The 16,891-nt window shown below is 39.6% G+C and overlaps 1 protein-coding gene across 13 annotated transcripts in view; it reads left to right on the top strand.

Annotated features, from left to right (window-relative positions):
• The window catches only part of UNC13B (unc-13 homolog B), a 215,773-nt gene that overhangs the window by 131,017 nt on the left and 67,865 nt on the right, over window positions 1–16,891 (top strand). For all 13 annotated transcript variants that reach the window (XM_027614555.2, XM_027614564.2, XM_027614563.2 and 10 more), the window contains one exon: window positions 1,834–1,924. In XM_027614555.2, coding sequence (XP_027470356.2) covers window positions 1,834–1,924 — 91 coding nt within the window. The remainder of the gene's footprint in view (window positions 1–1,833; window positions 1,925–16,891) is intronic.

Here is a 16,891-nt window from a genome sequence, read left to right as displayed (position 1 = left end):
CAGGACAGAGTGAAGAAAGAATTGGTCTAAAAGCCAGATCAAACTCACCTCACCCTTCTGCTTCCCCAGAGTCTAGTAGTGTGTCTGGAATTAATTGGTACCCATAAGAAGAAAAATTTTAAACTTGTCTTTTTAACAGTCTTATAATGAAGCTTAGTACAGTGTTTGAGTGTTATTGTTACTGAGCTGAATTGGTCAGTAGATTTGCTGATAGGTTGGGGCAGAGTGCAATTTTTCAGTCTTGGCACTATTGACATCTGGGACCAGATAATTCTTTGTTATGAGGAGCTATTGTGGGCATTGTGGAATGTATGGTGGCATCCCTGGACTCTGTACTACATGGTTGTAGCAACCATCAGTTGTGACAACCAAAAATGTCTCCAGATGTTGTCAGATTTCCCATGGAGGGCAAAACTGCCCCCAGTTGAAAACCACTGGGGTAGAGTGATAAGGGCTAGGTGTGGCTTGGATTCTCAAATTTCAAGGTCTAAAAATAAAGCCTCCACCAAAAGGTCAGAGCAGTGAGTAGAGTTGTAAGTGGTAGAAGGTTGAAGAATTGTTGGTGTATCTACTCCATCACTGAAGATATAAACTTATTTTCTTTTCTCCTTATGTTTTCCTGGTCTTTAGTCATCGGTGGTGGTTCATCTAATAGACAAGACATCCAAGAGGTGTGGTTGATGACCCAGTGAAAAATGGCTCTTTGTAGACCTTAGATTTGGCAGATGCTATTGTCTGGGTAGAGTTCTTGGTAGAGCAGCAGAAGTGCCCAGCACGGGTATTTGTCCTTCTCTACTGGCTGTGTCCTTTCAGATCCTAGCTGTGCAAGCGAAGTCCAGTTCTACCTTGGTCAGCAGTGCCCACAATATTTTAAAACAGTTGATCCAGTTGGATGGCGTCAGAGCTTGACCTATATTTTAGATATCTAGATGGTGGATGCTTGTTTGCTGCCTTGGCACTAGACCTCGGTGGGAGAGAGGAGAAGCATTGTCACCAAGAATTGACCACTATTCCACAGTTAAGATTCTAGAGGATGATTTGTTCTAATACAGCAAAGTGTTTCTGTCCCAAAACTACTTTGTTATATTTATTGTTGTTTCATTGAGGGTGTCCCTAAGGCAGCTCAAGGAACAAGACCGTGGTAGGAAAAGGGCTGGGCTTTTTTCCTTAGCATTTTTGTTGTAGTCTAGGAATTGGTAAGCCTTCCAAAATTCTTAGTGGAGCGGGAAGGGTTTGCAGGAACAAAATTCTGCCCTAAGGATGGATGACATGTAGAACACCCAAGGGAGACTGGTGGTCTTGAGAGGTAAGGCGCAAGGATTAGTCCACATGTCTGCATAGTTTTTGTGCTAACATTGACTCAGGGCCTTGCCACTGCTTTTACTAGAATCCTGAAACCTGACTGTCCCAGTGAGCTGGCTCATTGGGTGAGTGAAAAATGGGGAAAGAAGAGCGGGAATGGATAAAAAGGTAAAAGGAGCTGTCATTTTAGAGAGCATTTTTTTCCCACATTGGCTATTTAGGACTATGCTGTTTAGTGGCCTGACTCATGAAACAAGTCCAGGCATGAATACAGATCATTTTACTTAAGATATTTGGCAGTTTTACCTTGAGCAGTCACCCTATGGCCTGGGCTTTTTTTTTTTTTTTTTTAAAGATTTTATTTATTTATTTGACAGAGACACAGCGAGAGGGGGAACACAAGCAGGGGGAGTGGGAGAGGGAGAAGCAGGCTGCTTGCCGAACAGGGAGGTGGACGTGGGGCTCAATCCCAGGACCCCGGGACCATGACCTGGGCTATTTTTAAAGAAATATTCTTTTCTTTGTTACAAGTTTTCCTGAGGAAAATGCTTCTTCGCCATTTACCCAAGCCAGAGCACACTGGATCCGAGCAGTTACCAAGGTCCGACTCCGGCTGCAGGAGGTAGGAAATCTGTTTTTCTAGTACTAGTTGGGACAATTTTTCCTTTGAAATTTGGAGACATATGGTGCTGAAGAAGCAGTCAGTGATTAGTCATCTTCTTATAGTGTGCTTCTGGGAATGCATGACAAGTAAGTTAGAGCCTTAAGGGATGGGAGGTGGTTGTTGGCTTCCTTCTATGCTGATTAATGGAAATCAAATAGACCTAGTGGGTTGAGAGCCTGAAGGTTAAGTTATATGCTATTTTCAGTACCATTGTCACTTTGAGGCCATTTTATTTTGAGCTTAGGACAGGGAACCATTACAAGGCCTCTTAGAGTCAGTGGTCTCCCTTGGCTACCCAGTTCAAGGCCACTGGGCTGGCCTATTACAGAGGGCCTTTGTGATGGAGGATGTTTTTAAATGATGACAAGGGGCTGTCAGTAGTATAATACCTGGCAGATATTAAAAATGCAAGCCTGCTCACATGTGTAAACACACTTGAAAAATAATTTATTTTGAAATACTTTCAGACTTAGGGAAAAGTTGCCAAAATAGCAGTATAAAGAACTCTTAAATCTTTCTTGCCAAGATGCCCCGATTGTTGACATTACCACAGTTGCTTCATCACCCTCCATCTATTATGATTAATCTTTCTCTGAGCCATTTGAGAAAAAGTTGAAGAGATGATGTGTTACTCTTAAATAGTCCTATTTGTATTTCCCAAAAAACCAAGGCTACTCTCCTATATAACTACAATGTAACTATCCACCGGGAAATCAACAATGGCAACACCATTGTCAAAACACCATACAAATTTTGCCAGCTGTCCCAACAATGTCTCTTTTCTTTCCTGGTCCAGGATACAATCCAGGCTGACATGTCGCATTTAGTGGTCGTATCTCTTTAGTCTTCTTTAATCAGGAACAGTTCTTCAGTTTTATCTTGGACAGATGGTACAGGTCTTTTATTTTGTAGCATGTTCTTCATTTGGGGTCCATCCAATGTTTCCTCATGTTCAGACTCAGGCCATGCTTTCTTGGCAAGAATTACATAAAAATGATGCTGGGCTCTTTTTACTGAATTGTATCAGAAAGTACATGTGTCAACATGTGCCACCCTTCTTAATATTAATCTCAATCACCTATTTAAGTTTTTATTGCTCAGGTTTCCAACCTGTCAAGTCACTTTTTTTTCCTTTTGTAATTGATGTAACTGGTACGTGTTTTGTGTACTGAGACTATGCCAATATCTTATTCCTCATTGCATCTCTACCTATGAGCTAAGCATCCATTGATGACTTCTGTCTGAATCTACCATCACTAGCGGTGGCTGCCAAATGGTAACTTTCTACATTCATTAGTTGGCATTCTCCTATAAGGAAGAGATTTCCCTTTTCTCCCATCAATTTATTTATATCACTATGGACTTGTGGATACCTAATTTATTATATAATGTATTGCATTTTACAGTTGTAATCATTATCATTTATTTTGTTGCTCATATTGTTCTAGCTTCTTTTTTTTTTAAGATTTTATTTATTTATTTGACAGAGAGAGACAGCACGAGAGAGGGAACACAAGCAGGGGGAGTGGGAGAGGGAGAAGCAGGCTTCCCGAGGAGCAGGGAGCCCGATGCACAGCTCGATCCCAGGACCCTCGGGATCGTGACCTGAGCCGAAGGCAGATGTTTAACAACTGAGCCACCCAGGCGCCCTGTTCTAGCTTCTTACAAGCACTGCTAATTTGACCCTTCAGAGAGAAGATAACGTTTTAATAATGATTGAAAAGGTAGCTGCTTTGAATACAGATGTTTGAAAATGCTTTCTTTTGTGTGTGTGTGTTTTTTTTTTTTATCAGAAACAATGACTGTTACCTATAAAAACCCATAACTGCATGTTCTAAAATCTTGGAAAGAAACTATTAACATATTTATGGAGCCCCTGGGTGTCTCAGTCTTTAAGCATCTGCCTTCGGCTCAGGTCATGAGATCTGGGTCCTGGGATCAAGCCCTGCATCAGGCTCCCTGCTCAGCGGGAAGCCTGCTTCTCCCTCTCCCACTCCCATTGCTTGTGTTCCTGCTCTTGCTGTCTCTCTGTCAAATAAATAAAATCTTTAAAAAAAAGAAAGAAACTCTTAACATATTTAAAAATATTTCTAATGAAAATTTTCAGTGAGGTTTGAACTTATTTGTTAAAAATATTTGGGAAGATATCAGAGAAAAATGAGAACTTAATTAGCCAAATTTCAACAAAATCTTTGAATAATTGCTATGTAGGAACCAATTGCACATCTTTCATTTGACTGATGTATCTGTATCTTTTTGACAGCTTTGAAAACCAAGTATTGAAGTAATTGAAAGTGGAACCAGTCCTTCAAATAATTCTAACAAAATGTTAAACCAAGATTTAAAAAATAATGAGGCATATTGCATCACATTGCTTTCACTAAAAATGTTATTACTGCTAGTACTTTTAGTGACAGCAAAAAATATTTTTTATCATTAATCTTAAATTGTTTCTTTTATGCTTTTTACATTTTTATAATGTAATGAATGTATTAATACAGTTATACATGTATGTAGGTTTTAGATTTGGAGTCTGTTGATCTAGATTGACATGAGATAAACATTTAAAGTGAACATTTATGGAGTCAGTGTTATAATACTAACTTTTTATTTCTAATTTTCCATAAGTAAGGGTCTCATAATTCTTATTATAAAGGAAAGTAAAACAAATAACATTCACATAAAAGTTCTGAATGAGGAAAAACAAGAATATATTGGAGCAGACACAGTTTGTTATGATTTTTTTTTCTTTTTAAGAGGCAATTTGGAGTCTCTCAAAAAGAATAGCTAAAAACAGTTGCCTAAGCTTGGAATCATTTAGGGAAAAGCATGGTTTATTTAAGAGTAACCAAGAACCGGGCACCTGGGTGGCTCAGTTGGTTGGGCGACTGCCTTCGGCTCGGGTCGTGATCCTGGAGTCCCGGGATCGAGTCCCGCATCGGGCTCCCTGCTCGGCGGGGTGTCTGCTTCTCCCTCTGACCCTCTTCCCTCTCGTGCTCTCTATCTCTCATTCTCTCTCAAATAAAAAAAAAAAAAAAAAAAAGAGTAACCAAGAACCATTGCTACTGAATTGAATAAGAGAATAATAGTAAATATATTCTTAACACAGGTAACGTAACTAGAAGCTGATTAGATGTGGCCAAGAGGATAAAGATAAGCCAGAGTTTAATGAAGGGTGTCAGATAGAGGTAGAAGTACACTATACTTAACATGAGATTTGCTTGACTTATTGAGGTTGTGACATTAGGAAGTTAAGTACAGCACCCCAAATTTTTTTTCCTGAGTAATTGGAAGTTCCACCTAGTCACCCTTTAATGCTCTGTCCAATGTAATAATTGTTAGTTTCTTATTGCTCTAGAGTTGCTTTGTGCAAGTGCAAGAAAATATGAATATATATTGTAACCCCCTCACTTTTTTTTTTTTAACAAAATTGGTACACATACTGAGAACATCTTATTTTTTCATTTGGAGATCCATATTAGCTCTAAGATTATTTTTTCTCAATAGCTACAGATATTTTGCTGTATGAAGGTCCTGCAAGTATTTAGTATTCTGTTGATGTTAATTTGGTTCATTTGGTTGTTTCCAGTCATTACAAACCATGTTGTAAATGAGCACCTTTTACATACGTCATTTTGCAAGTATATTTGAGGGGATATGTATTTATAAATTTGATAAAAATTGCCACATTGCCCTCCATTTGTCAGTAGCTTAAAACAGTAAAGGTTTATTTTGCTCATGCTGCTTGTCATCCTGCATGTCCAGGACTTCTGCTTTAAGTTGTCTTCTCTCTGCAGTCCAGACTGGTGGAACAGCCTGCATCGAAGACATTGTCAGTATGAGTGATAGAGGGAAAGAAAAGATACATGAAAGAGAACATAGCAAATTGCACTCTGGTTCTTAAAACTTCCACCCAGAAGATATGATATATCACTTCTCCTCATATTTCCTTGGCTGAAGCAAATCATACAACCATATTTAACTTTCAATGAAGAGTATAGTATACTTTGAAAGAGAAAGAGGATATTTCTAGCAGCTTTGATGACTACCCCAAAGGGTATCTGCCTTGCACAGATACTGTACCAATTTATACTCCTACTAGTAATGTTGTAAGGGTGCTTTTTTTTCTCTTTCCAAATCCACCAATAGAATGATTTGTTCAAATTTTTGGATTTTTGCTAGTCTGCTAGGCAATGTTTTCTCAGTAGAATTTAAGTTTGTGTATCTTAGTACAGTTAGGCATGTTTTCATACAAGTAAAGGCTGTTAGTATTTACTGTTTTGTGAACAGTCTATTCATATTCCTTGCCCATTTTTTTCTATTGAACTTTTTATTCCCAGGAGCTTTTATTGTTTTAGGGAAACTAATCCTTGCCTGTGATATTAGTTGCCATATTTTTTTCTCAGTGTATCATTGTGAGAAAGTTTTTCTAACCTTAATGAGCCATATTTTCCTAACCCACAAGATGGGGAGAATAATAGTACCTTTTTTGGGGGGATTGTAAATTAGTAAAACTATGATTTAAAAAAGAGGAAATCAGAAAAAAATATACTTCAGTGAATCCACATTGCCTTCATGATAAAATAAAACCTTCATAATCTATCTAGCTCAGTGTGACTCCCTGTGTGGTCCATGGACCAGCCCAGCCCAGCCCAGGAAGTGTTTGTTTCTACTCTTTGATGAAATAAGTACTGAAATTGAAATAAGTGAGCGTTTAGAGGCAATTTGGATTGCTGTAATACCATGTGCACGATAATATCCTTGTCTCATTGAACAGAGTTTAGACAAAAAATATCAGTCCATGACATGTTGGAATAAAAAAAACACATCCTCTACAAAAAGAATTGGAAAAGCACTGATACAGACCTTATATGCCTTTCTGGTCTTAGCTCTTTGTGCTACTCTATTTGGTCAACACTTCCAACATACAGGACTATGTGTTTTTCAAAATCTCAGAGACTTTGTACTTGCTGTTTGCCATACATGGAATACTCTTTCTCTTTCTCCACTTAGCTAAATTTTTATTCACATTTAAAATGTAGTCAAGTGTCAGTTTTGGGGGTTAAGTTTCCAGACTCTGTGCATACTTTTTCTAGATTGGCATTTACTATGTTGTAATGGAGTTACTTGTTTACTGTTTGATCTAACTTTCCTGTGTACTTGTAAGATCCTTGAATGCTGAGGCTATGCTTTTTATTGCTGGTGTTCTAAAGCCCGGTACAGAACCTAGCAGAGTGTTTAGCCAACCTTTTATGGATGCTTACCTAGCCAAAAAAGTCTGTCAGCATTTTCATAGAAGTCTCCATGTGCCTCTTTATCTCTTAGTTAATTCTATTTTTAATTTTTTCCAGGGCCTAGTAACTATAAAATATTAGCTATTGGCATTAGCTATGTTTTCTTACATAATTTTTATATACATTAAATGTAAAGTTAATGAATTTAGACCATACTATGTGTGCATTTAACATTTTTCTCACTTAGATTATTTTTGTGAGCTTTATTCTGGGTTATTAAGTATTTTTTGAAAACATGATTTCATGATTATTAGATTAATAATATTACATTATGTTGATATTTCTTTATAAATAATGCTATGATGAGCATCACTGTGCATGAATCTGTTTTTTATTTTGATTATGTCTTTAACTTAGCTTTCTCAAAGTAGATTCAAATAAATTACTGAGTTAAAGAATATATACCTTTTAAAGGCTTCTGATAAACTTCTGCATGTGTTTTCAGAAAGGTTTTTCCAATTTGTACTTTCAGTATTTGAATGTGCCACACCAACACTGAGTATTATCCTTTTAGAAAATGTTTGCCAACTTGGCAGAAGCATGGTATCTCCTTGTTTTAATTTGCATTTCTTTGATTGTGATTTGAATATTTCCCATAAATTTATGCGACATTCATACTTCTTCAGCTGATAACTGCATTGCATAGACTTTGAGGAACTACCATAGGAACCTAGCTACCCTTATGCCATTCCTATAAGCAGCTTGAGGGGAGAGATCATACAGGTCATCTCTGTATCTGGGCTGGGTGAGTACCTGGCCATATGTACTTAATAAGTATTTGATGACATTGCAGTAATGTTAGTAGTGTGGGTGGAATGGATATGATTCTGTACCTTATTTGGCTTAGCTGCAGAAAAATCTGGGGGAGGAGGTGAGACTTTTAGCTCTAGAAACGGAGACTGCGGTGGCAGCAGGTGGGTGGGTGTTCCAGGTGGAAGGGACAGTGAAGGAGAAGACATGGAGGTAGGCCGTGAGGAAGCCTTGACAGAAGCTCTTGGGTTGCTAAAGAAAGCTGAAGGAGAGACTTATTTAGTAAGCAGAGATGGAATTGAGCAAATAGATTAGAAGGCCTGTGTTTAACTGGAGCAATCCCATGAGATCTAAGGTTGCAGCTGGTCAGCGTGAGAGATGGATCAGCATTTTCTCAGGGAAGATCATTAGGACGGAATGAATTGACTCTCACAAAGTTCTGTTCTGTTCTTTTCTCATGCTATTATTGAAGTACTGAAAAAGGTATTCCCCTTGGGGAAAAATGATGCTCAAGTGGAGCACCTTTGAGGACCCCCATCTCTTAGACTTAGTTGCACCAGGAAAGCATTCTTTCTGTAATTTTAAACTCCAGGATTTTGCTCTGATCACGGCTGCCTGTCTTTAACTTTTACTCCCTCAACTCTTTGCCCTCACTGAGGCCACCAGTTATCCCTTCTTTTTCTCACAATCTGTCAGCCCTCTTCCTAACCATCGCCACTCTAACAATTAAAAAACTAAAGAATGTTTTGAATAAGTAGTAAGTGTAAAAATAGAAAATTACACAAAACATAAACTTATACATGTATAATGCATTATTTCCCTCCTACTTCAAACTTCCAGGCTTCTAGTCCCTGTCTCCCCTATCTCTTTGTTACCTGTGTTTTGTGAATCAGTCCACAGATGATCTGTGCATTTACAAGCATGTGTGTGCACATGCATGCGTGTGTATATTACAAACATTGTCCTTCACTTTTTAAAATTTAATGTCATATCTTGGAGATTTTTCCTTATTAATCCAAATAGAGCTGCATTCTCTTAATAGCTACGTAATATTTCCCTTGGTGGATGTATTATAATTTACATACTCTGTCCTCTCTTGATGGATTTTTAAATTGTTTCTAATCTTGTGCTACTACTTACACTGTTGAAATGCAAATCCCGTAGTAAGCCTGAATAATTGAAGACCTCGCTCAACCACAACTTTTAGCATCTGTCTTCAAACTTCGTGGTAATCCCTACCCAAGACTAGGCCCTACTACTGCTTCACAAACTAGAGAAAGCTCTCTTAGATGAGGGCTCTCTAGCTGTTGCTATAACAGGCCCCTTCTGCCCTTTGCAAACTGGAGTTCTTACTGACATCTGAGACCAGAATCAATTACATTCTTTACTGACTAAAACCTGGTTGTTTGCTAAGGCCCTTTTTTTAAAAGTAAACTGTACCCTCAACGTGGGGCTTGAACTCATGTCCCTGAGATCAAGAGTTGCATGCTTTACTGACTGAGCCAGCCAGGTGCCCACTAAAGCCCTTTCTAAAGGGGGCGGGGGGTAATGCCTTTTTTATGCCCCATTACTGGGCCAAGAATGAGGTTTAGTTTTCTCAGTCTCTCTCTGCCAGTCCCAGGCCATTACTAATATTTACATAACCTATTCTCATACTCACCTTCCTTGTTGCAGTTAGGTCCCAACTGTTCCATAACTCCTCATTCAATGAAAACTTTATTATCGATATCACAGTTTTCCTTTTGATTTCAACTGCTGCCACCATCATTATCATCATAACCATACTTATTGGATATTACTATTTTTTTTTAAAGATTTTATTTTTCAGAGAGAGAAAGAGAGAGCACAAGTAGGGGGGAGTGGCAGGCAGAGGGAGAAGCAGGCTTCCCACGGAGCAAGGAGCCCAACACAGGATCCCAGGACCTGAGATCATGACCTGAGCTGAAGGCAGACGTTTAACCGACTGAGCCACCCAGGCACCCTGTCTTTTTATTGTTGAGTTGTAAGATTTCTTAATATATTCTGGATTGAAGTCCCTTATCAAATATATGATTTGCAAATATTATCTCTCAGCCCTGTTCCTTTTAAACTTCTTTGGACCTTTCTTGGATTTGCCACATTCTGCCTTAATTGTTCCCTAACCTGCAACCTTTCTTTCTCCTCTTTGTCTTGCCTGTCTGTGGAGAAATTGGCAACATCACGTGTGCCTCTGAAATAATAAGCTGTTTTTTACAGGGTTTTGAAGTAGCTTGCCCAGTTGGTCAGTAACAAAAGCATGCTCTTGAGCTGCCAGTTTTCCCTACAGCCTATGTCTCTCCTTCCTTTTCTGTTCCTCTAATACACAAATCTCACTCAGTCCTTGGAATTCATGTGCATTGGTAAAAACTAAAATCTTAGGTAGAATGAAGTTCCAAAGATGAAGCTGAGTGGGTGATAATAGTAGTATCCTTAAGAAATTAAAATTTAGGGGTGCCTTGGTGGCTCAGCCGGTTGTGTCTGCCTTCAACTTAGGTCGTGATCTCAGGGTCTTGGGATCGAGCCCTGCATCAGGCTCCCTGCTCAGTGGGGAGTCTGCTTCTCCCTCTCACTGTCCCTCTGTGCGCTCTCTCTCTCTGTCTCAAATAAATAAATAAAATCTTTAAAAAAATTAAAATTTATTCTTTTACACATGAACACAGGCCCTCTACCTTTCCCACCCCCATCTTCACTGAACAGAGCACTAGTACCCAGAAAGGACACACATGGTTCTCCTGCCTGTGTTCTGTTAGGAAGCAGACCAGAACAGAGAAGGAAGCTGAGACTGGCCTAGTTCTTTTTCTCTAAAGCAACCAGCCAGTATGTTTCTTCTATTCCATTCCAAAGTCTCCCTACAAAGGAAAGGAAAACACCAACCAGGGTACCTGGCTTCTGAATCTGGATTGCTTCCTTTTTTCTACTGCTTTTTAAATTCATCATACCCCCAAAACCCTGATTTCACCTTTTCTTACTGTTATGGGCTGAATTGTGCACCCCCCATATGTTGAAATCTTAGTATCCAGTATCTCAGAATGTGATTGTATTTGGACACAGGGCCTTTAAAGAGGTAATTGTGGTAAATTGAGGTCATATGGATGGTCTCATGTCCGGTCTGAATGGTGTTCTTATAAAAAGAGATTAGGACACAGATGGAAGAGGCTGTGAAGACAGCAGATGGCCATCTGAGGCGAAGGAGAGAGGCTGCAGAAGAAACCAACCTTGCTGACACCTAGATCTTGGGACTTCTAGCCTGCAGTATTGTAAGGAAATAAATTTCTGTTGCTTAAACCACCCAGTCTGTAGTATTATGGCAGCCCTAGCAAACTAATACACCTTAAAGGTAGAAGGGGAAAGAAGATGATACAAGAAGCTTCTGTGTCTGTCATCTGTGAGTCTCTGTTTCCTGAGGTCTAGTTGGTGGGAAATGTGGTCGCCAGGCTGGTATATGGAGACCCCATTCACGATATACAATGTTTTTTGTATCTGTTTACTATTATCCCTCTTATTACTAAAATGTGGGGCTAAACTGGAAATACAATTGGGTCCTTGCAGTAGCTCAATCTTAAAATCTTAAAATCTGAGAGAACTTGAACAAATCACTATTTTCTATTTCTCAGTCTCCTCAACTGTAAAATTAAGGATAACTGTCCTCTCTTACAGAGTTCTGGTGAGATCATAGAAAAATGCATTTTTTTAAAAGATTTTATGTATTTATTTGACAGGGACACAGCAAGAAAGGGAACACAAGCAGGGGGAGTGGGAGAGGGAGAAGCAGACTCCCCGCTGAGCAGGGAGCCCGATGTGGGGCTCGATCCCAGCACTCTGGGATCATGAACTGAGCCAAAGGCAGGCGCTTAACGACTGAGCCACCCAGGTGCCCTGAAAAATGCATTTTTTAAGTGTAAAGCTCTAGAAATAATTGCTTGAGAGTTACCAACAGGCCTCCTATTATGAGCATTGTTGGTTTTCAGGGCTCACACATACCTTCCTAGCCTAGGACTAAGTGACCTGCCAGAGTTGTTGCTGCCCACAGCTGGAGCCTTTGCTACCAAGTGGGAACACAGTGAAACTGCTTCTAATGGCTAAAGCAGCAAGGAGCCAGTGCCATAGGATTTCTGGTTTTTATAGGGATCTAGACTCCTTGGTAGCATGGGGTTCCTGGGATAACTATAAGGGTCACTCAGAGGAGGCTATCTGTCTAGTATACTGGTGCTTCTCTGCGGCCAGGGAGGAAGAAGTGAGTGGAATGCCTTACCCTGAGGAGTCTAGGGGAGGTGGACCAGTGCCAAGGGCACTGGTGGGAACATTTTCCAAGAGCTGCTTTTGTGCGCTTGTCAGGAAAAATGCTTAACATTTCTCAGGGTTTTTTTTTTCCCCCTGAAGTGTTCTGGACGTGTTTATGGCCTGGATCCGAATGTTTATCAGTGGTTAGTCTTCTATAAATCTTAAATCGGGTTCAAGGCTGTGACTGAACCTTGTGAATTGTAAGATGTCACATCTGTGCCTGAGATTTGGGGCAGCTTTTTTGAAGGGGTAGAGTTTGGCTCTGGTTTCTGAGGTGCATATCAAAACAACTCTGAGGGATACCATTGACTTGCCTAGAGTCAGAGGAGGGTATCAGATACTGGTAGCAGGCTTAGCTCCAGCTGATAGTATTTTCTGGGCATAGTATCAGTAAAGAGGTAAAGAGTAAAGAGGGGTACTTAGTAAACTCTTATGTAACTAGTCTGATCGACCTATGTATAAAATTAAAAATTACTTGTTTCCAGATAACAAAACAGCTCTTCTTGCTTTCTGTTACTTTCTCTGACTTGTGATGCTTGTTTGATCATCTAACCAATGGGAACATTTGATGATATTGGCTGGGAAGGAACTCTTCCTCTGTGAGAGAAAATCGTGTTGCTCAAGTTATGCAAAAGGAAACAACTGATAAAATTATTCCATTTTAAATCAAGCCAACCAATAAGTGGGTACCACTGGGTGTGTTGGGGCTGTTTTAAGACATTTTCTTATCATTTAGGAGTTTATAGGTCAGAGGGGAGATAGAAATAATTAAGTTAAATATTTTCATTTTTCCCCAGATACTTTCCTCAGATCTTTATTGTCATTTTTCTCTGCAGCATTCCAGTGTGTGTTTTGAAACTCACTATATGTAACTTCCTAGTTTTGTGACTTCCATTTTTCTAGATTTTCCCATTCTCTTCCTTCCTTTTTTACCTGGCCTATCTCCTTCCCTGCCCGTCTCTCTCTCTCTCTTTTTTTTTTTTTTAAGATTATTTATTTATTTATTTGACAGACAGAGACACAGCGAGAGAGGGAACACAAGCAGGGGAGTGGGAGAGGGAGAAGCAGGCTTCCCGCGGAGCAGGGAGCCCGATGTGGGGCTCGATCCCAGGACCCCGGGATCATGACCTGAGCCGAAGGCAGACGCTTAACGACTGAGCCACCCAGGCGCCCCTGCCCATCTCTTTCTATATTTTCCCCCTTGGGCTTTTTTTCTTTTTTTTCTTTCCATCTCGAATCTGTCTCTACTTAGCCTCTAATCCAGAGTCCTCAACTGAGCAACTACTATATGGCTACTATTGTGCTTGATCCTGGCTTTTGTGCTAGGCATTCAATTGACTTCCAGCTAGCCTTTCTAAGCAAATAATTCCCAAATCTATACTTCTAACCCTCCTTTTTCCCTTAGGTTCTACCGTTCATGTCTAGTTATTTACTATTTATTTTCACCACAATTTCCCAATGTTTAAAACTTCCCTCCCGGGCCTCTTCTATTCTTTGTTCTCTGTATTGAAATCACCATCATTCTGCTAGTCACCCACTCAAAATCATGGTGTCATTCTTCCTTCTCTCTTGCCTCCCACATTGGATCATTTGCCAGACCTTGCTCTTTTTCTCTCCATGATTTCTTTTATAAGTCTCTTCTCTGTTCCCTTTTGTGTTCAGGTCCTCTCTACTGCTTAGTCTATAGTGTTAACCTTTCAAAGGTTTCCTTGCTTTTATTTATTTGTCTTGGACTACATTGTATATAACACTGCCAGCATTGTCTTCCTGAAACAGAGCACTAGTCATGGCTACCACTTAAGCTCAGAGCTCAAATTAGATATCACGTCCTTTGAAGCCTTCCTCAAAGTCCCCAGGTAGTTAGATACTAATTTTTCTATTTTTCTGTAGTATTTAATATACAGTCAATTTTGGTGTTTATCATATTATCCTGGAAATATGTGAGCATTTTACCCCAAGATTATGTATTTTTTAATACATACTGTATGATTCCTTTTATTATTAAGTTCAGAAACAGGTCAGAGTAATCTGTGGTGTCAGATTGTAGAATAGTGATTACCTCTGCAGGGGATGGGAGCTGTGTCTCTTAAATATTAGTCACTCACTCTGATCTTTAAAGAGTTGCTGAAGGCTGCCCTCTCACTCCAGGCCCAAAGAATAGGTGCTTTAATTGAGCTGTGATGCTGGAGGCAGGAGCTCTACCAGTTGGAATAAACTAGGGGCATGAAAAAGCAGGTTGAGAAAACTGCTTTGGGCCTTTGATATTATATGTATATTCTCCTCTTGCACTGGGTGAAATTCAGATGTCTAGTCAAGGATGTGACCCAGGAGCCAAGGGGTCAAGTTGCAAACTGCGCGACCTGTATTTTGAATTGGTCTTTAAAGACGTCTTTATAGCTCAGCCTGGCTTATCAAGGTAGGAGGTATGTGGGAGTCTGAGTCTGAGGTCGTAGGAATTAAGAGTGGATATTCACCTCTAGTATTTTCTCTGCTTAATATGCCTTGGGGGCCTAGTACACATTGGTAGAAAACAGAGTTCAAAGATTTAGAGATCCTATTCCTGGCCACTTATTTTCTTGTTACTTCTGCTTTCTACTTGCATTTTCCATATCCATATATGTGTTGTAACTCCTTTGCTAGATTGCACTTGAGGCCAGGAACCGATTATAGTTCCTAGTATAGCTCTGATACTTAAAAGACAGTAAAGTTTTGCTTAAAACTATGAGATGATATTACAAGGCAATATATGTAATTGGTTGCAAAAGAAATGATTTATACTTGTAATAGAAAATCGAGGGAGCAAACCCTTTGAGTTAGCGTGGTCAGAAAAGTCAGAGGAGGGGCACCTGGGTAGCTAGTTAAGTGTCTGCCTTTGGGATCCTGGAATCAAGCCCCAAGTCGAGCTCCCTGCCCAGCTGGGAGTCTTTTTCTCCCTCTCCTTCTGCCCTCATTCATGCTCTCTTGCTCGCTCCCTCTCTCAAATAAATAAACAAAATCTTAAAAAAGTCAGAGAAATTCCCAGAGGGTACTAAGTCAGGAATTATTATTAAGTATCATTAAGTATCAGGAAATGCCCAAGAAATAAAGTAATGTGAGCTTAGAAAGATGGAAATGAAGGGGTAACTTGCTTTCTGTGTTTATAAACATATGTTATAAGGAGATCCATGGCTCCTTATAAGTAACATTCTTTCTGTAAACAATGCAGTGAGATTTACCACCATTCCAAAACAGGCACATTCTGAAGTACAGTCATGGTGTATAAAATAAGACTTCTTGAAGCGAAAGGGAAGAGGTAAATAGTAAAAAATAATTTTCCCTTATTCCTTAGGCTTCTGCTTCCCTTTGCTGGTTGTCATCTTCAAGCATACTAGGGAAATGTGTTTATTTGGTCCATACCCGAGGACATTCAAACATAAATAGACAATGATGACAAGTTAGGGAGGGCATTCTCGGTGCCCTTGGAGCATCCTGGAGCATTTCTTGTGACAGGTGAAATAAAAACTGTTGATTGGTTTCTCCCTAAAACACTCTTCCTTCTTCGCTTTTGTGATGTCTTTCCCTTCAAGTGCTTTTCTTATATCTGACAGCTCCATCTTTGTTTCCTATACAGCATCTTTCCTTATCTGCTTGCCCCTTAAAACTTGGTGATTCCTAGGGCTCTGTTTTCCACCTCTTTCTCTGTACCCTAGATAATCTCACCCATGGCTTTACCCATAAATAGATGAATCCTAAATTGCTATCTCTACCTCAGTCTTCTTTCATGAGTTCCATACTCATATATCCAACTGCCAATGGATCTTGTTTCCAGAATTTTCACAGGCACCACATGCAGTATGTTCAAATTGTACTCATTGTCTTTTCTTTCTCCTCTACCTCATCTCCTGTATGTCCTTGCAGTAAATGGCACTACCAGTCACAAAATCAAATACTCCTCTCCCTTGAAATATATAGTATAGATATAATAATGCCCATGCCATAACATTTACCATTAGGTTATGACCTGCTTAACGGCAAGGATCATATCTTTTCATCATGCCTGGTACAACACCTAAGTACTTAATAAGTATTCATTTATTACTTATTTAAAAAAATTTTTGGTAGAAATGTATTAGTAATTCTCAGATATACTGTGTTCGTTTGCTGGGGCTGCCATAACAAAGTACCACAGACTGGGTGGCTTAAGCAGCAGAAGTATATTGTCTTATAATTCTAGATGCTAGAAGTCCGAGATCAAGGTGTTAATTCCTTCTAAGGGCTATAAAAGGTAGGTATTCCTCTAACAAACTGTCAAAAATGGATTGGGAGTAGGGAGGTAGTGTTGCAGGAGGGTATACTAGGGAGGATGAATATTTTGCTGTAACTCAAGTGAGAAATAATGAAACCCAGATTAAGGGTTGTAGAGAAGGGGACAGATTTTATAGATAGGAAAGTACAATAGGTTGGACTTGGTGACGTGATAGGCAGACAAAGGGTTTTGCAGGGGATTCTGTCACTGGATGGAGAATTAGAATATAGAGGCTTGAAAGGTCTTGTGTCTGAGCAGAGGTCATCTCCCTGTGTGCTTGGTTATGGGTGAGCTGGT

Source organism: Zalophus californianus, chromosome 13, assembly GCF_009762305.2.
Source record: "Zalophus californianus isolate mZalCal1 chromosome 13, mZalCal1.pri.v2, whole genome shotgun sequence".
NCBI lineage: Eukaryota > Metazoa > Chordata > Mammalia > Carnivora > Otariidae > Zalophus > Zalophus californianus.
This window is presented reverse-complemented; position numbering and strand designations above follow the sequence as displayed.